This window comes from Protopterus annectens, chromosome 16.part0, assembly GCF_019279795.1.
Source record: "Protopterus annectens isolate FY-2018-M chromosome 16.part0, PAN1.0, whole genome shotgun sequence".
Classification (NCBI taxonomy): Eukaryota; Metazoa; Chordata; order Ceratodontiformes; family Protopteridae; genus Protopterus; species Protopterus annectens.
In genome coordinates, this window is record NC_056750.1 from 800343917 (window position 1) to 800364899 (window position 20983).

At 38.0% G+C, this 20983-nt stretch overlaps 1 protein-coding gene across 3 annotated transcripts in view; it reads right to left on the bottom strand.

Moving 5' to 3' along the window:
• NSMF (NMDA receptor synaptonuclear signaling and neuronal migration factor) overlaps positions 1–20983 on the bottom strand; it is a 150444-nt gene that overhangs the window by 47435 nt on the left and 82026 nt on the right. For all 3 annotated transcript variants that reach the window (XM_044058741.1, XM_044058743.1, XM_044058742.1), the window contains 5 exons: positions 14529–14618; positions 13392–13516; positions 1562–1645; positions 500–533; positions 254–324 (listed from right to left, as the gene is read on the bottom strand). In XM_044058741.1, coding sequence (XP_043914676.1) covers positions 254–324; positions 500–533; positions 1562–1645; positions 13392–13516; positions 14529–14618 — 404 coding nt within the window. The remainder of the gene's footprint in view (positions 1–253; positions 325–499; positions 534–1561; positions 1646–13391; positions 13517–14528; positions 14619–20983) is intronic.

A 20983-nucleotide genomic window follows, 5' to 3' on the forward strand; every position in this document is an offset into this window, starting at 1 on the left:
TTATTGATTTCATCATGAAAACAATCATCCATAGGATTCAGCCTAGATGCCCTCATACCCTGGCCTCTAATCAAATTCCTGAAAACTGAAAATTGAAACATGGTTTTTGTTTTTTTTATTTATGACCCACAGAGAGCACTCATTCTAGATACTCCAAGTTAATTTTTGATGAAGGCTTTTATGCACTTTCTTAGGACGTGCCAAAACAACATAAAATGTGTTACTTCTAGAACTTTCACACAGCCTGTCGTACCTGACAAAAGATGAGCATCTTCCAAATCTTGCAACCTTTTCTGTAATTGTTAAGCTTCTTCTCAATTTCTTCTGCAAATAAAAAAGTCCCCAAAAAAAATGTAGATTAGTGTGGTTCCACTTACTACAAATTAGCTTATAGCAGCTGTGTGGCACAACAAAAATGCATTTTAAAACTGCTACATGCAGACTGCTATATCCAGATATAAAACATAGATATAAATTACAGTAGAAGAATTTGTCTTACCTAAAATATCATCAAAAGTGGCATGTTCATGGTCCTAGAAATAAATGTGACATATCAAACAGTTAAATATATTGAACAATGTTAACCTGTTTTTGTAATACACAGTAACTGCATGCATTTTGTCTGTCATGATTGACACTTTTAAGTATTACCAGATCAAAACTATAAGAGAAGGCCAGTGACTTATTTCTACTGAGAAGTTCTTTGTTTTTGCAGAACTCTCATAGTTTGCCATATAGTATCCCTACTATATATATATATATATATATATATATATATATATATATATATATGTTATATAACTGAGCAGTGTGTTAGTATGTGTGTAGATATTTCACAGTGAAGCTAGGAGATGGTTCGAATCCCAAACATCCTTAGTGATAAAACTCTATATCATTTCCATGTTTACAAACTTGACATGCAGATAAATTTATGAGGTACTACATCTCATATACTTTACTCTGAATCTAAAGATAATGTCAGGCTTATAGTCTGTGCACCATGAAAGTTATTGGTCAGCTTGCAATATGATTGACTTCAGTGAACACTACAACACCATAAATACTGACTTAATATTAACAAGGAAAATAAATCACAGCTCTAAAGGAAAGATTATCACATCAAGGCATACCTCTCAAATTCTTTGCTTAAGAATTCAGGACAGAGACAAAAATAACTCAGGACAAAGACCCAGAATCAGGAACAATTTTATATATTAATTTAACTCACCTAAAGTTAATAGAACAAAAGGTTTTGCATCAACATTAAATTACCTAAACAAACTCTTTTGACTGTCATATTGACTGACTCAAATCATAGGTGATTTAACAGCAAATTAAAAATGTTATAATGGACAATGTAAATAAATGAGCCAAAATCAGCAATGTTTGCATAGCCAGTGATCACTAAAAGGCATGCATTATTGTTGTATTCTGCCTTGTATGTGCTGCAAACTGCTAATGTGCCTTTCCATTGGCAATTGTAAATAGGCTTAACGGATGTTTGTGTCTGACTGTGACACCTCTAACGTTAACTAAAATCCATGTAACCCCTGATACTCACATAAAGAATGGGAATGATGGAAGGATCATCCCGACGGATAATGGTTGGGATGTATTCAGCCCTTGGCACTTTAGAGGAGATCAGCTGTTGAGAGACAGAGATTGCAGAGGAGCAAAATTAGCTTGCATATTTTTCTACTGAGTCAGGCTTTATGAAAAGCCTTAATATTATGGTAAATTGAACTTACAGGGATTATATTCTGCTATAATCTTCATTCTTTATTTTTACATGCCAATGAAAACAGCTACCATACTGTGCATTACTGCCCATTTCATGGTAACTTTTATTTGGTGCAGTAGAAATACCACATTAATTACACACACTTGTACTAATGACCAAAAATGACTATTATGGTCTTCTTTGATAAACATATACCCCAACTATATATAACAACTCCACAGTCGCACAACAGTGGGGAGGGGGGCAAATCCCAGGTTTTTGCCTTGAATACTTTTTGTCAGCCAAATGAACTGTCGACCAAATGAATGTCAGTCATATGAACTGTCAGTCATATGAAGTAGACCCATATATATGGGTCCAGTTCTTAATTTCAAAAGTCCACAATCTCGACTTTCAAAATATCGAACCCAAAATGTCGAGAATGTGGAATCTCAAAATTAAGAAGGGAAAAAAAAAACCTCAAGATTTAAAAAAAACATGTTTTTGTAGAGGGGGCAAGCCCCCCCCACACCCCCTGCAACTTAAATATACTAACTGCGAGATTGCACTAGAGTGAAGAGAATAGTAATGTTCCCGTCTGCACTATATAGCGATCTCCAATACCGTTCTCTTCACTGTACCGCGATCTTGGTATTAGTATATTTAAGTTGCAGGGGGTGTGGGGAGTGCAAGGGGGGCTTGCCCCCTGCAAAATCATATTTTTTGATGTCTTGTTTTTTTTTTGTTTGTTTGTTTTTTTTTTTTGTTTGTTTTTTTTTTTTCCTTAATTTCCAGATTCCACAATCTCGACATTCTGGGTTCGATATTTTGAAAGTCAAGATTATGGACTTTCGAAATTAAGAAGTGGAGCCATATATATATATATATATATATATATATATATGTATATATATATGTATGTATATATATATATATATATATATATATATATATATATATATATATATACCGACATAAAATTAGGGAGTGAATACTATCTCTGTTATATCATTTGCAGTCTGAGGGTAGAATCCATGACAACATAGCAAATCCTGATTTATGGGTCATGGTCCTCTGGTACATAGATTGGATTATGTTCATAGCTAGCACAGCACAACTAATACAAACAAGACCCGTCTCTTCCTTACTGCACATGCTGGATAGTTGAACCCATCACTATACTAGACAGTACACCTTGGAGGCTATGTGCAGAATTGCTAATGTGGCCATAGGTGGTACTTCCCACTTGTGCAGCATATTATTAGCATGCTGTAGAGGCTGTGTGTTAGTACCTGAGGACCATATAGTGGCAACGCATGTGCACCTGTGACAAGTGCAGTGTAATAGGCATGATTGTGTGTGAGTTAGCAGAACATGCATGTATGTAATAACAAGCTTATGGTGGGGGGGGGTTGGGGCTATTGCATATGCTTAATAGCAAGTGCAGGACAGTGGGCAGGATGGTGTGGAGGGTTAGTGACCGCTGCCATATGTAACGAATAGTAGGCAGGTTGGTGTGGAGGGTTAGTGACAGGTGCCATACATAACAGGTGCAGCATAATGGGCAGGTTGGTGTGTAGGGTTAGTGACAGGTGCCATATGTAACAGGTGCAGTGTACCAGGTAAGAATGGGAGAAGTAGTTAATGGCAGGTGGCTGTATGTAATAAGAAGTGCAATGTAGTGGGCAGGATGGGAAGAGGTGGGGTTAGTGGCAGGTACCTCGATGCAATAACTGGTGAGGTGACATGGGCAAGATGGTGGTAGGGGTTAATGGAAGACACTTGTATGTAACAACAAGTGCAGTGCAGTGTGGAGAATGGGGTGTGGGGTAGTGGCAGATGCATGTATATAGCACTGCCTGTCACTACCCTGCAATGCCCAGAATGGGGTGTGTGGTGTGGGGTAGTGGCAGATTCATGTATTTAATGCTGCTTGTCAGTAATCTGCAATTCGCAGAATGGGGTGGGGGTTTATGGTGTGGGGTAATGGCAGATGCATGCTTGTAATGACAAGTCAGTAACACTGCCTGTCTGTACTTTGTGATGCTCAGTACTCCATAACTGCTATATGTGGCATTCTGCTGCTGTAAGGGTTATTTGCTGGGGCCACACACCATCACTTTATGGCATAAAGCTGGCCTCTGTGCTATACCATAGTGCCCATTAAGGATCACACAGGATCTGTTTTTAATACATGCTAGTGACATTATTAGTGTACCACTATGATATGCAGTCCCAAACTACTGAGCCTGGCATATGCCATGTAAGGCATTGCACTGGTCACTTCATAGTCTTTATGAATTGGGGGATACCAGCTCAAGTCTTGCATTTTTCCCCAGCCATAACTGGATATTCCTCAGCAGGAGTGGTATACAAGAAGATTCTAGACTGTGCTTATGTTTTGTAAAGGCTGGCTTACAGAAAAAGAAATAAGCAGGATGAGTGCAATAAAAAGCATGTTAGCAGTCACACGTTACAGAAATGTAGCTGATCATGATAGACAAAAACGGCAGTGGAATCAGCCTTGTGCCAGTGTTAATTATCACACGTACTCAGCTGTGTTTCCTAAAGCTAAGTTACAACCCCTGCAAAGCTGCAAAGTCAGGCTGACAGCTAGCCATAGCTTCCGGGACAACGCATCATTAGAGCCTATGGGACACAGTCACAGTCAGTGGAGTTTCTGTACCTTCTTACTCTGAGACAACAGAAACTACTGCTCATGGTTAGCATCATAAAATACCGTCATGGGTATCTGTACCAGTTTTCGAGAACAAGATGATGATGCAAAAAAAGAAAAAAAAACATTTTCTGCAGTGTTGGCTTATTCATCCAAGATTGCGGAAGTCATGCAATTGCTTTCTTTCTCCAAACTGATGGTCTCAGAGGCACAGCCTCACAGGAACAGTTAGTTAAAGGTACAGAAATTAAAATTCTGCTTCTCTTTTTTTGTTTCTCCAAGAAACTGTACATGGGGGAATATTTTCATTAAACTGTTCCTCGTGTAATAATGTTTTGACATCACTTTTTTATAAACTGTGCTCACTTCTGAAGTGAACTGTAAGGTGGCTAAAAGTCTGTTGCACCCCCATCCCTTCCTGTCTAATATGGTATAATTACCAGGACTGACAAGCCACAGTATGACGTGTCTGCCTTCCTCTAAACATCTGTCCATTTCTAAGCACAGCAGCCTTCATAAGGTATCATCGCTGCATAGGTGATGACCACTTCAAAGTGGTGTCACCTCAGTACTGCCTTCTGTTTTTCATAATCGAACCTGTACCTTAAGTACGTCATTAGATTCTACCTTTTTACATTGGTTAATATCTTACCCAGGCAGTCCACCTTCTAAAAATCTGACACAGTTTCAAGACACAAGCTGAAAGGCACAGGGGGGCATGAGGAAGTGTTATTTTATTGAAATTTTAGACGTATAGTGTAAAGGTTTTCTGGAAAAGTAACAAAAGCTGAGAAAAGAGTCAAACATGCCAATAACTTTGAGGGGAGCAAAAATAAATTGCTGATTAAACAGTAAAATATTGAATGGTTGGGGGATAAACAGTCTAGGAAGACAAGCAGCCCTTTTTCTGTCATCAAAATCATATATTTCTGTGCTGCTTTACCATATTTTATTCATGGGCAAGTACAACCCCCATCCCACTTTTTTTTTTTTTTTAATGACTACTAGAATACTTCTTTTTCTGTCTCGCAGCTATATACTGGGCAGCCAGTACATATAATACCTTCTTCAGTTTCAGATTGTCTTCCTTAGACTAAAAAGTCCCTGATAGGGCTATGTGCTAGATCTGATCATCTTCAGCAGCTATTTTTCTGAAATCAAGGCCAATGTCTTTGACCTCTGGCTTACTAAATTTGCAGATGATTTAAAGCAAGGAGCAATCATTGAACCCCCCCCCCACCCCAACATCTTGCAGGAAGTTCTGACACAGACTAATGACTAGTGCCAAAGGCATGGCTTAAAACGTAGTGCCAAGAAATGCCTAATATTTGGCTTTGGGAAGTCAGCCACCCCAGGAAAATACCTCACTGATAACACATCCCTAAAAGTTGACAGTAATTTGGGACTTGGAGAATCATGCAGATAGTAGCCTGACTTTTGACTGATGTGTCTAAGATTCTGTTTCACTCAGCATATAAGTAAGGGCATGACATCTAGGTCCGGAGAATTCATCGTGCCACTACACTAAGCCCTCATCAGACCCATCACTGAGTACAACTCCCCTTCAGTATATACCTGAGCAAGCACATGCAACAACTGGAATGTCCACAGACATTCTTCACAAAAAGAATATAGGGCATAAACACAATGTCCTGTGCAGATTGCCTGAAAGGGCTATCACTATATCGTGTTTCCTACAGTCTGGTGAGAAGCAATTCATGCCCGGCATACAAGGCATTCTTAGATCCCATTTTGATTGAACTTTGGCATACCTGCAAAATGAACAGCACCACAATTTCTAGAGCCAAGGATTTAAACTTTGCTTGTGACTTAGGTAGGGCATGTTGGAGGGACAGGAATGTATCTCAGAGAATCCCCATTCTCTGGAACAGGCTTCCTATCCATGCGAAACAGAGCATTTCCCTAACCCAATTAAACCACAATCTTGACCCATGGATGGGAAATCGTAAATGCATCCCTGGTGTGACACATATGTCTCTGATGGACAGAAGCAGCCATTAAATCATGCCCTAACTAGTATACACCCCTTAAAATAACCTCTAAGGCACAACAGCTCCTTGGATACATTTGGGTTGCATGAGGCTTATAAAGGTAGCAGTGGTCTTTAGCCTAGCATACACCTATCAACATCTGAATCTCCTCTACTTTTAGGTTAGCGAGTTCCTTAGGGACCGATGACTGTTTCTTGTCATTTTCATTTGTAATCTGTGACCAATTCGTCCTTTTCTTCTCTGAATATTATGAAAAAGACTTCTTGAACATGATGACCACTTTTTTCCACAGAATACATGCAAATATATCTTCCTTTCTTAGATTTATAACAGATTTCTTAATCATGTTGCCCTCACAAACATATTGGAATATTTTCTCCTTTGCAGTTCCTCTCAAATTAATTTTCATTTATATCTAAACTCTTGTGATCATTACGTATTCCTGTTTCCTGATGCATAGCTTTATTCGCTGCTACCTTGCTTTTTTAACATGTCTGCTACCTCACATCAGAATAACAGTCAGGCAGTATCTGAACTTGGAATACAGCTTGAAATCCTGATTGTACCACTGAGCTTTAATGTTTTGTACAATATCAGAGTGTCAGTCCTTTTGGAAAAATTGCATAATGAGCACACAGAAATGAGACAGGAATACAGGTAAGAAAGTCCAACAACATACTCTGTAAAAGAGTGTGTTAATAAGTCAGCATTAGCCTTGTATAATGATTCACATTTATTTATTTTATTTACTGTTTGTTCAGCAGGCCAGTCCCACGAGCCCAAAGTCCTCTTTTTAGGGAAGACCCAAGGCAGTAATTGTACTGACTAGGGTAGATTTGGGCAGGGCACCTGGGAACATCTCCTGGTCTTCATTCTGATAAGTGCTGTGGGATCTTTAACATTCACCTAAGTTTCCACCACCTCAGGCAGATGAGACCTTAGTTTAACATTTCATCCAAAGGATAACACCCACAGCAGTGCAGCACCCCTCATGCTGCATTGCAGTGTCAGTTTAAAGTACCTGATCTGGAAACAGAACCCACAGCCTTCCGATCTTCCAGCACCAAAAGTGAGTGTGCTACCTGTTGGGTGACCGTCACTGACATACATAATGATGTACATACTGTACCCAGTCAAATATGCCTATTTACATAGTTTCAGCCAACGTAGTGACCAAATGCATCTCTCATTTAAGCAATAAGCCATGTCTGGGTGTAGGTGATATTTCACTTTTTCTGCCAATATTGTACTGAATAAAGTTTTGTGCATGCAGACACAATCATGTCTCATGAAGGGTTCAAGTGCAGAAGATGGACTGAACAGAAAGTCGAACTTCATATGATCAAGACCATATGATCAACTTTCCGAAATGTCAAAGCTTTTGAATGGAGATCGCGGTACAGTGGGGATCAGGGAATTTACATATAATATGCAGGGATGTGTGGTATGCAGGGGGGCGTGCCCCTTGCAATGACATAGACATTTGTTTTCCATCATTCAACATTTCAGAAAGTTGATCATATGGTCTTGACCATATGAAGTCTGACTTTCTGTTGAGTCAGTCTTCTGAATGGGATTCCTCATGGCACCTATGCATCTAGAAACAGTGATATATTTGCCAAATATTTGTCAAGTTGAGAATAATTTTGTGTTACATGAAGGGTAATAGTTTAGGGGATTTTGACATGTTGTTATGCCAGTATTTCTGAATATTTTTTGCAACCATTATCATGTTTCTCCTAATGTCAAGAGAGGCTTCTCTCATTACAGGTCTTGGAGTCATCTTTCAACTATAGCTTTGTGTGCCATGTGTTCTCCCCAGTAAATAATGTTACATTTTACAGCAGAAAGAAGAATTGTTTAAGCCACTGTGGTTTCTGCACTTGGACAGTATTATCACTTGTATTTTCAAATTATTAATGTATCCCTCTAAATGTGTCTTTTATCTAGACAGTGAAATACAGCACCAATGAGACACCTTATACTGCCTGAAGAACTGATATATGGCTAACATTATATAAAATAAAGAGCTTTACAGAAGGAATACTATTTTATATAATGTAGTCTATAGACTAAAACTATGACTACAGCATGTAACATTGCATTTACTACACAGAATTAAGGTCATGTGCCACTAACAAGCTCCTTCCTATAGTCCAGGGTTTGAGCCCCTCAGTTTCCATTTGCGTAATGTGTGATTCTGAGCAAGACATTTAACCAGACAGTACCCCTGTTTCTGAGAAAGGTCAATGTGGATCAGTGTTCTGCCTAGGTTAATAAATACAAAATAAATGAAAATAAACATAAACTCATAAGAGGTGATTGTTGCTCATAAAAAAGAACAAAAAAAAAAACAAGACATGCTTTTTTTATTTAATAAAATTATAATATATGAAGCATTCTTCACATAAAGAATCAGTCAAGATGCTTAAAATGAGCCTAAAATTAATTATTATTTTGGGACTGCAATACATCAGATACTGTGAGACATTACCTTGGAAAAAATCAAGCAAAACATGACAATTAATTGATAGCTATTTGACTTCTTACTAATGTAAAAGCATAAAGGAGGAGGAAAACAAGATTGTAGCTCAATTGAGTACATAAAGATGCAACACTTTATTGCATTGTATTTATTTTATTTTTATTTTATTTTACATTTGTTAACCGGGCTGGTCTAACTGGATATATTTCCATTTTCAGTAGAGGCCCGGGGAGAAAAGCTCCACAGGAAGACCTGGACGAATACAACAAAAACTAACAAATATATAATAACAAAATTAACAAACAGATTTAAAAAAGAGGTAGGTGTTTTATATGTATAGCCTATATGAAACTGTAGCAGTGTGTTTTGAACCCTGGCATAGTCAAAATATTGTTTTAGAAGCCTAAGCACTTCAGATTAACAGCAATAAGTGGCACAAGTGCAGCTTCAATTGTAAATTAAAGCATTTACTCCAATGGTGTGCACCTTCTCAGTGTCAGGGGAGCACATTGCTCCTTCAGACTAGCTTGGGTATTGTAGACTATGACAGTCACCTTACCCCTGCTCCACCCCACCTCACAAAATGACATGAGACTTTAAAAGTGTGGGAATTGCTTTTACAGAAAAATGTTCAAAAAAGAAATTAAACAATCTGAGACAAGCGTATTGTGTTTGTAAGAAACAAAATGGTGGAATAAGTGGGGGCCATCTCATTAAATACATGGTGGGTGAGGAAACAAAAAAAATACCAGACTGTTATTATCAGAATAAGATGAAAGCTGGCAGATCTTAAAAGGCATTTGACAGGACTGGCCATATAAAAGAACAGTAGTGCACTGCACTGGAAAAAACTGTGCACAAGACCCTAATGTAAGCGATTTTGCCACACAGTGGGATTTGTACATTCTTTAACATAGAGAATTATATTCCCATTACTAACTCTAACCAGATCCTCAACCGTTAAGAATTTCTTATTTGGACTGTGTGACAAGAGCCACTAGATGGCAGACAGACCTCATTGTGTAAACACCTGCATATATGAACCTTTTTGGGTTTCTGGATTGTGTGTTTATTCCGAGCACCGCATTTGACTTGACATGCACCTTTTTCTTTTGCTTTTGAATATATATATATATATATGGTTCTACCTGACATAGTCGAAACCACACAACACCGACAACGACATCACCGACACCACATAATCGACAGTCCATTAACACGAAACCTCACATACCCGACAACGAAATGACCGACGGTACACAAACACGAAACCCCATACACTGCACACACCACAATAACAACAATAAAAAACAAAACACATCCCCATTCCACAAACCACACACACAACACAAGCACACCAAAATCCTTACAAACCCACACTAAACCTTACCTAACCCTAAGGTCCGTCACTATCGCACACGCATCTAACCCGGCTCCTAACCCTAACTCACTTAACCCACCCCTATCGCTCCCTAACCCTAACTCACTTAACCCACCCCTATCGCTCCCTAACCCTAACTCACTTAACCCACCCCTATCGCTCCCTAACCCTAACTCACTTAACCCACCCCTATCCCCACAGACCGTCAATATCCACACTTACCTGACTCGCACCCTAACGTCCGTCACTACCGCATACTCACACAGCCTTTTCCCATGTCGGCATCCTCGGCGTCGGTGTTGTCATCCGTCGTGTCGGTCTTCTGCATTGTCGATGTTCTGGAGCTCCGGATTCCGTTGTCGGTCTTCTGCGCTGTCGACGAAGTCAGGTAGAACCATATATATATATATATATATATATTTGAAGTTACTATATATAATTACCAGAGGTGTGTCCGGCAAAGTAGAATACATTTTTGCAGGGGGGAAAGCCCCCCTGCTCACACCCACATCCCCGCTACTAATATATACTAACTCCAAGATCGCACTACAGTGGGGAAAAGGATAGATTTCCTTATCGCCACTGTACCGCGATTCACTTAACAGACGTAAGTCGCTTAACTGACTTTTGTGAAAGTGCACTTTTGGTTAAGTGTACTTTTGTGAAAACGGGTGTCTGCTTTCTAATCTTCGAAGAAATGAGTTTTCGAAGATTAGAAGTAGACCTATATATATATATATATATATATATATATATATATATATATATATATATATACATACATACACACACACACACACACACACACACACACACACACACACACACACACACACTGTGCACACATACGTGTGTGTGTGTATATATATATATATATATATATATATATATATATATATATATATATATATATATATATATAGACACACATTCATCATTTAAGAAGTGACATATAGGTGACAAATTCCTACCTGTCATAGTCTAAAATGGCTCAAATAAAATCCTAACCTTTCCCCTTTCTTGTGCTGCTGCTGCTGAAGTACAAGGATGTGACAAGGAAAGCTAAAACCTGTATCCACATTTTCTCAAACCTGACCCAGCCTTCCTCTCCTCTAAGAACAGGGATCTGGCAGTTGCCATTCAGTTTCTCAGTCCAGAAACATTCTTGGTGCTCAGAACACTAAGCAAATGTGGACTTTATACATATTGGATCCCTCATTCTGTAGCAATCTCATAGATTTATCCTTCCCTCTGCAGCATTCCCACAGATCAATTAACCCCCTCTGTATCATTGGCACATATTGGATCCCTCCCTTTGTATAATTCTCACATTAGAGATCCTTCCTACTGTATCATTCCCATAGTTGAGATACCCCCCTAGTACCTATCCCACAGATTGGATCTATCCCTTTGTATCATTTCCATAGATCAGATACCTCTTTCTGTAACATTCCACAGATTGAATGCCTCCTTCTTTATCATTCTCTTAGATAAGATTCCTCCCTTTGTATCATTCCCATAGTTGAGATACCCCCTAGTACCTATCCCACAGATTGGATCTATCCGTCTGTATCATTTCCATAGATCAGATACCTCTTTCTGTAACATTCCACAGATTGGATGCCTCCTTCTTTATCATTCTCTTAGATAAGATTCCTCCCTTTGTATCATTCCCAGAGATGACCTCCATCTCTCTGTATCAATTCCACAGATCATATACCTCCTTCAGTAGCATTCCCATAGATCAGGTCAGATCCCTCCCTCTGATTTGAAAAGAAAATGTCTCAGGCTTCAACTGAGCCTAAAATTGGATCAATTCTATTAGCATTCTACCCTGGTTAACATCCTTCCATCCATCCATCCATTGACTACACCTTTTCTCATTTTCACACATAGGGTTTGGGTATCATTTCAGCAGTGACAATCATCTAGAGCCAAGGTTTACACTGCTGGGTGGACAGCCCTGCCATGGTAGTTCTTTCACATCACATAATCGCATGTGCACTCATACCTATGGCCAATTTAGAGTGCCCAATATACCTACTGCATGCCTTTGGAATGTGAGAGAAAACTGAAGCACCCAGAGGAAACCCACATGAACACAGGGAGAAAATGCAGAGTCCACACAGAAAGCACCCTTGCTGGGAATCAAACTGGAAAACCTCTTGCTGTGAGGCAACAGCACTGTCTGATGCACCACTGTGCTGCCTTACCCTGGTTAACAAATGAAAATAAAATAAAACAACACTAGACAAAGATCTGCTACCAGGGAGATTAGGGTGCACACACTGACTGTTTATATTAAAGCTACTTCATTGCTGGAAGACAGTCACAGAATAAATCAAATGAGTCCTTATGAGTGAAACATTGATATACAAACTGTATAAAAAGCACACATGTAATAAAACACAATGATATAGAGACTGTATGAAAGACACTCATATGAGTAAAGCACTTTGATATAGAGATTGTATAAAACATGCTCTCACAGTTAAAACCCACTGATACACAAAATGTAAGAAAAGTACCATATAGTTTCATATCCAAAGGGAAAAGTAGTGACACCACCACAGACGACTGGCAAACTTGTTAAAATCCAACAAAAAGATGAACACAGATCCTTTACTGAAAACTAGAGACTTAAAACGTGGCAAGACAAAAATAAAATCCCTTTCAAATGATAAGCGCTTTCGGAAATACCCTCTTCAGATCATTAACGTTTCTGAAAGCGCTTATCGTTTGAAAGGGATTTGTGTTCATCTTTTTTGTTGGATTTTAACAAGTTTGCCAGTCGTCTGTGGTGGTGTCACTACTTTTCTCTTTGGATTTTGTTCCTTGTAACAGTGCACCTTCAGCAGTTACAGGTTTATTTTGTGCTTATATAGTTTCACATAGCATCGTGTTTTCTGTTATATCCCTGTAAAAACTACCATTACACACAATGTAAAAGAGGTTTTAATAAATTCATGTTACATTCTTTTTCAAACTCTTAAGAACTGAATGCTGGATACAAACCACCTGCTAAATTTGATATTGTCAGAGACATTCTGTAAAACATGAAAATATGGCACACATCTGATCTATTTAACTGTATTAACTACATTTTAGATCCCTACCATAATTTTGGGAGGAACAAAGTCATCACCCTCACATGCAAGGGCTTCCAGCTCCTTTTCAGCCTCCCAGTTCAAATCATCAAAGTCATCATCCAGGGCACTGCAGGAGTTTTGGAGATCATGACCTACAAGATACAGAAATATTATTTTGCAAAACATTTATTACCAACACAATGAATTTCTCCCCTTTGTACTAACTCATTAATGCAATGACACATTCCAGAATTATTGATAGATTAGATCTTTTTATAAACACAGGATTTAGCTATTAATGCTAAGTGCATTCTGAATGAAAAGGACACTGTGAGGAGTGTTGTTGCCATGGATACCAGAATAGCAACTCAAGCTCATATGTTTTACTTTTGTTACCAATAATAGGTGCACATGTTCTGATGATGACCCAGCCAAGATGCAGCAGAAATGTGAATGAATAATGCATATTTATGCAGCTGTAAAAATCTCACTGATTACGCTGTCTACCTAATATGGGATATTTGTCATCAAGGAAAAGGTATATATATATATATATATATATATATATATATATATATATACACACACACACACACACATACACACACACACATATATATATATATGTGTGTGTGTGTGTGTGTGTGTGTGTGTGTGTGTAGGGGAAAGTGTGTTTCATTACATATTTTATTAGTGTAGTAACATATTTAAGGATACTATTTATACATTAAATCAAGTCTTACTTGTTTAACTTTTCCCGCACGTATTTTTGATACACAGACATAATTCATATGCATCTTTTTTACTGTAAACATATATTGTGGATATCTGGCAGCACAGCTTAATAAGTAACATAATGAAGAGTAAAAAGGATGCTTAGTATTTGGGTTCGAACAGAACTTCTGGGTCTCTCTGACAGCAAGCAGTTTCAAAATTTCAATAGTAATAGTGCTGGAAGAACTGTATATGGATCTATGTTACTGCCTACATTTCTCATCACAATCTAAATATGGATTCAAACATAAGCAAGGGAGAAAAGAGGAAGAAGGCTAGAAAGGAGAGAAAGAGGGTATATAAGAAGAGAAAGAAAAGAGTGGAACAGAAATAAATACAAAATTAAAGAAAAGAAAAAAGGGGCAATTAATAAAGTCTCCAATCACTTACTTTCCCGAGAGTCATTGAAGGAGTCAGCCTTAATAGGAGTGGGGTCACTCCATGACCGGCTAAAACTTTTCTCTCGACGATCTGCAAAGCCTGCAACAAGAAGAACATGAGAATGTCAGCATTTACATCAGTGTGCAGTCAGTTATAAATAACAGTGCAGATGAAGCCATCTTGTGAAATGCAAAAAAAACCCTGTACATGCTAGGTCCAGAGTGCATTACTTCTCTGGGGTGCAATTCCAAGGTTGCCGTGAACCAGATCGTCTAATGCTGTGGCTGCCAGCTTTGCACATTATATGGCACATTTTGTTACTCTAAATATCCTTTAGGCTTTAAAAAACAGCCTTGAGCCTCCCCACAGGAAATAGCTGCTGTAGCACAGTGATAAAACCGTAATATCTTTGGGAATATTAACATTTTTATTTACCTTCCATCGATGGCAAACTATGATACCTTTTCAAATGAATTATTTAACCTAATATATAACTAACTACTATGTTTTTACTAGACAAATAGTTTAAGATACCCCCAAAATTACTTGAATTGTTATGCTGAAATACACAAACAATGTAATTGTATGATATTGTTTATGGCAAACACCAACATGATAGTCTCTGTTACAGAAAATATTAGTCTAGTTTGCACAGCCAATTTAGAAAATATCTGGATTGTATGAAGCAGTTTGCTGTGCGTGTTAATTCTTTGATGTATACTGGGATAAAAACTGCAGTCTACAAAGAAAATTTCATAATAAATCAAACATTCTAAAATGTGTATTTCTTGGCTAAAACAGTGCTTGTGGACATTTATTAATGGTGTTACTCCACTGTGTTTATTGATACAGTGCAGATGTCTAAGACTGATATTTATAAGTAGGTACATACATGCTTTAGTGTAATATGGACACCTGTAGCTATTAACTGTAAAGGTTATAGCCTTATTGAAGATTCTATATCCTCTAATTCCCATGTCTGTTATATCAAATATGCTGGCAAGTAACTTGTATAAAAATGTTTTATGATAAATTGTAACACATTGCCAAAGGTTCTTTAAGTGCATAGTGTATATAAAATGTCCGAAGGGTCATTACTAGACTAATACTAAAATAAATTACTCTATACACATTTATTAACTAAGTATGAACCTACTAGACATAAGTACCTCTTTAGGGGAAGCTTTGAACAGTTTTATGTTATCTGATTTTCCTAAAAGAGAAAAGGAGCCTGGGAAAATCAAATCCATGACTAGCTGATGCACTATGTTAAGCTTATAGACTTAATTCTCTGTGTTGATCTGCCAGACACAAAACGCAACTCTTCCAAGCTGATATATATCAGAGAATCAGGGGCCTTCATCTCCACTAGCCTAATAACATGGGAGCAGGGAGCCTGCCTATGTCACTGAAAAATTGGTTTTACTGGCACTTTGTAAGCCGGAGGAGAGATTTGTGCTGGAAGGCTCAGCATTTTGGGAAGGAAAATTAGAGATTGTGTATGTCCAAAGGATGTGCTGCCATAGGAGTTCCGGGGTAGTAATGTGACATTGGGGTATAGACATGTGAATGTGTATGTACTTCTCACCTTGCAGTCTGTGTACCAGGGTGTTCTGTAAAATGACAACCAAAGAAATCCTCCAATCCCTGCAATATGATGGCTTTAAGGGTACTACAGCTTAGACCTGTTAGTAGGTAAACCCAATAGGCATCCGCTATTATGTCATTTTTAGAGGTGACTTGGGAGTGTTATCTGGTTAAGGCATCTACTACTCAAGAGACAAATGAAGACTGAAGGATTATAACTTAGCACTGTAGAACAGCACTCAATACCACACATTTTCCTTAATTCTCTATAATAGCCTCCCTTAAAAACAAATAATATTCAAAAAGTAGTAACTGGTGTTCTCTTCCTGACACCTCCTTTCCATCTGAGGTCAGCTGAACTGTGGGATCAGAACATATTTTTCTTAATTCAAAAGATAATCTTCTAGCCTACAGAGATATATGGGTTTCATTCTGGGATGTAACTCAGTGTGACAAATCCGAGTTTATCATATAATCATTGTCTGAAAAGTTTCATGCAGGCATGCAGCAACATTCTAAAATGTTTCATTCTGGCAAGGCCTGTATTGCGTATCCAAATGGTTGCACTGGGATTAGTTCAGCCACTTAATTTACATACAGTAATGGATGAATAAACAAATGAATATAACTCAAAAATCCATGCCAGCATTTCAAAATGCAAGTCAGCAGCAGTGCTAAGCAATATTAATATTTCTTAATGCACAAAGTAATCAAAATGTTCTATAACATGAGATCCAGTGCCAAGGTTTCCATGCTACTGTGATACCAATGGTTTTATACCCTCATGAAAAGAATACCATAATTTTGCATGATGTTTTGAAACATAATGCCAAAAGATGTACAGTGGGATAAATCAGTGCTAAATGCTTCATGACAGAATACAGCAGTGCCAGTGATCTTAGCAGCAATGTAACTTAAAGCTAAATGCCCTGCACTGGCATTTGTAAGGAGCAGAGGTACCACACTTGCATGCAGCAAAGATCAAATGCTCTTTTCTGGCATGCAGCAATGTAAAGTCTGTAGATGATTCCAGAATCCAAGTTAAAACATAGAAATTAGGAAAGCCCCCTTGCCTTAAAAAATAGTTTACTGTTTGCAGCAGTAAGATATAGGATGGTACTTGGTTAAGAGAAAATACACCCCTGGTATTCCACCTGTGTCCCTGCTGGACAGGGGAATCGGGTGCTGACTTGTTGGAACACAGGCTAAAATCTTGGCTAGGCTTGTAAGGGCCTCAGGGCCAATAGTCTAGTAGCTTCCATTGATCTTATGATCCTATGGTAAATGTTTTCAGTGGGTTGTCTATTATTTGAGTTTCTTCTCTAAAAAAACTGGGTGCAGGAAATTTATTTGCAGACTTTTTGATTGTGTTCCAGATCTGATAGAAAACAGCTGTTTGAGGTGGAATTCAAATTCTGCTCTGCAGTTCTGGTTGCTTCCCATAAATCCCTTTGTAGGGGGGATTGCCCATTGTACCCCTTAACTTATATAACAATCTTTCAGGTGGATGGATGTAAACAAAGATTACCACATGCAGTGATCTCCAGCTAACAAATTGAGATTTCATACAGCTGCACATTGTCTGACAGTTTATCACACAAGTAAACAACTGCAAAAGTGGCCCTGAACTAGCTACCTCTGTATAACTGTTTTATTCATTTCTTTATTTAGTTAATTAATATTTTTTGGGAGTATGTATTTTGAAGGTTTAAACGTTTTCTTGTGGCAATGTATTAATTTATGTATGTGTACAAGGAAATACATAATCTGATACAGTGTAACTGCAAACTCATTAATATGGACATAATTCCATTGGTGTGTTAAAGCAAGAAAATTAAATAAAAAAATATAGTTTTGAGGTAAGTAGGTTACATCACAGATAATGCCATGTGGAAATAAAGTAGAGAGAAAAATAAAATGAGGGTAGGCCAGACTGACAGTAAGGACTGTAACAGTAATTAAATTACTTATTTGTGAACCTGAGCAAGATTTGGAACTGAAAAAAATGTAAGTTTTTTCCATAATGCTACAGGCAGCTTGGACAGCAAGTTAGAAATATACAGTTTTATTGTGCAAGTACTCTATGGTAGAAAAAGGCAGGGTATCAATTCACTAATAAGGAGAATGTGAAAACTGCCTCAGAATTATAAGCAGGTGGCATAGTAACGTAGTTCACACACACAGATTCATATGTAAATTCTAGGCTATCCGTTGGTAGATTATTACAAGCCTAGCCAATAACCAGAGGCCAGAATCAAACCCTGTACCACTTATCTATGAGGTAAAGACCCTAAGTATTAATCCAACCCCATGAATAAATGGCACAGCAGTCAACATGATAAGATGTTTTATGCATTGCATTAACAGTCCTTTGAAAGGTTAGTAGTTGTCAGGCAGGGATTCCCATTAAAATAAATAATTGGGTATTATACTTAAAAATACTCTTATTTAACATGCAGGCAAACAAAACATAACAGACAGTTTGGGGCTTAAACTGTAGTGTCCACAAAATGGCCCCAATTTCTTTCTTTCTTCTTTTAAGTAACAGATGCAATTTGCAATGTAATATTATTTTCAGAAAGTCAGATACTTTATTTCAGCAGAAAAAAAATCGGCCATAACTATGACATCATAAAATCACAAACTTTGCTTTAAAATCTCCAACCAGCAGGAAAAGAAAACAAAAATAAGAAAAAAAGACAAGATTAGCAAAGGTTAGATAATGAACATATTCGTCACATCAAAATGCAAAGTAATATTATTGAGAAGAAAAACTATTTGTAATTTCAAAGTGCTGTTTGCAGCTTACTCAGAATATGTCTGCTCTGAGGGATCTTATAAAGACTAGAGACTTCAGTTTCTGAAAGTCATTTGAAATGGAATTTGGAGTTAATTCCAGAAGGACACACTTTTGTTAATGAGTTAGACGTTTGAAGTGCCTTATTGCTTGTGTTAATGTATGGGCGAAGAGGAAAGGCATCCACCAGAAATGATGAAACCATTGTATGTGAATGAAGTGATGAGTCATCTGATCCTACTTTGGTGGAGAATGCTGGAGTGGCGTACGGAAGCCTGCCCTTTATGAGCAAGCTGGATAACTTTCTGACATAGTCACCATCCGTAACAAATTACTGGGAGAAGAATCCCTCCAGAATTGGTCTCAAGTCACTTCAGGACAACAGAATATCGAGTGACTTTCAATGGTGCCTACATTACTTACAGCTGATTAACTGCCCAGTTCTAAGAGAGTGATGTGGAACACATTGAATGGAGGGGTGAAGGAAGCAACCACCACCAAGTCTGTTAAAACCACATAGATGAATTTATGCAAAACAAATAGTGAGGTTCTGCTGCATTTTGATAAAAGATGGTAAGTAGAATAGTAAACAGGACCAACTCAGGAAGGATGAGATCTACCATCATGGCAGAAGCATAGCCAGGTTATTACCACAGGGCAGAGCCCAAGGCATGACAGTGTACTAACAAGGACAACATTGGTCACATCACGGATTACCTTTGTGAGTTTAGCTGAGCCCACAAGGTTGAATCTGACCCAAAAGATATTATAAGAAATGCCAATGAGCACTACTGGATCTGCTGTAGAACAGTGGCATAGTGCATTCTAGAGCTGCCCAGTCAGGGCTTGGAATGTTCCATACACTGTTTAAGTTATCATCTATAAGAGGACCAAATGTGACTTTTCTGAAAGGAGATTTCCCCAAATACATCAGATACACATTCATTGTTGTAAAGTACTCTGTCAGACAGCCAAACTGGACTGAAAATCTAGTAATATTTTTAGAGGTGGGGTACACTTTTTAGGAAAGCCATTCCAGTAAGATTCTGGGAGGTTTTCATTTCCTAGACCATTGAAGCTCACAATTTAGACTTTTAAAGTTTAACAGTCAAAGCCAAGAACCAAAGGGGAAACCTGTTGACTCAGTGGCACAGCAATGGGCATTTGGTTAATAACCCAAATTCTGAAAACCCAACAGGAGTGTTGAGTGGCCAAAGGCTTTGCTCTTATTTGTATGGTTCAGAGATTTTAGACTGAATTGAAGAATGGCATTAGTATGAGGGTCAGAGGTGCCATGGTAAGTGGACAGATAGATAGCCACATGGGTAGCATACATGTGGAACATTAAGAGACTCTGTAATGTACATGCTGGACATTTATGGAGGGACACGTGACTACAGAATAAATAACAAAGGCCTTACACTGGTACATTAATGTTATTATCCACAATTGTGTTAATATTCTAGCTTACAACTATCCACTTGCACTGTACAAACACCATTATCCATTTTGCAAATATAATGAAGAGACCCACTTAGCCTGCTATGTTTTGAATTTAAACTATATCACATTCTGCTCTCAAATAAGTCTAAGGAACTTCTAGGCATGGTAGTAGCACAAATGTAGTCATTTGTTTCTGTTTTTGGCACAGGTCATAGCTAAAACAGGGTCTTGTTCTAGTCCATCACCCAGACTTGATCTTTCTGGGGAAAAAGGCATACAATATGTGATATATGTTTTTTTTTTTTTTTTTTTTTTTTTTTTACCAGGATCAGCAAGGGTTGACCAAGAGACATCTTAGAGGATATGGTTTCATCGTGGGTTGTGCCCACAAGGAAAATGAGACAATTATTAAGACATAGAATTTGGAAGGTCATATTCAGTGTAGCCAGCTTCATGGGAAGGTGAGCTAATATTTTAAGTCACAAGTACAAATACTATTCTGTTTCTAGAACATACCAGTAGTATAATTAGGCATTATTCAAAGCTCTGTTCCCTATCATGTGGTATCAGCTAATGCAAGTTGGCATATTATTACACTAGATCACTCAAGCACTAAATAAGAAACTCCTCACAATGT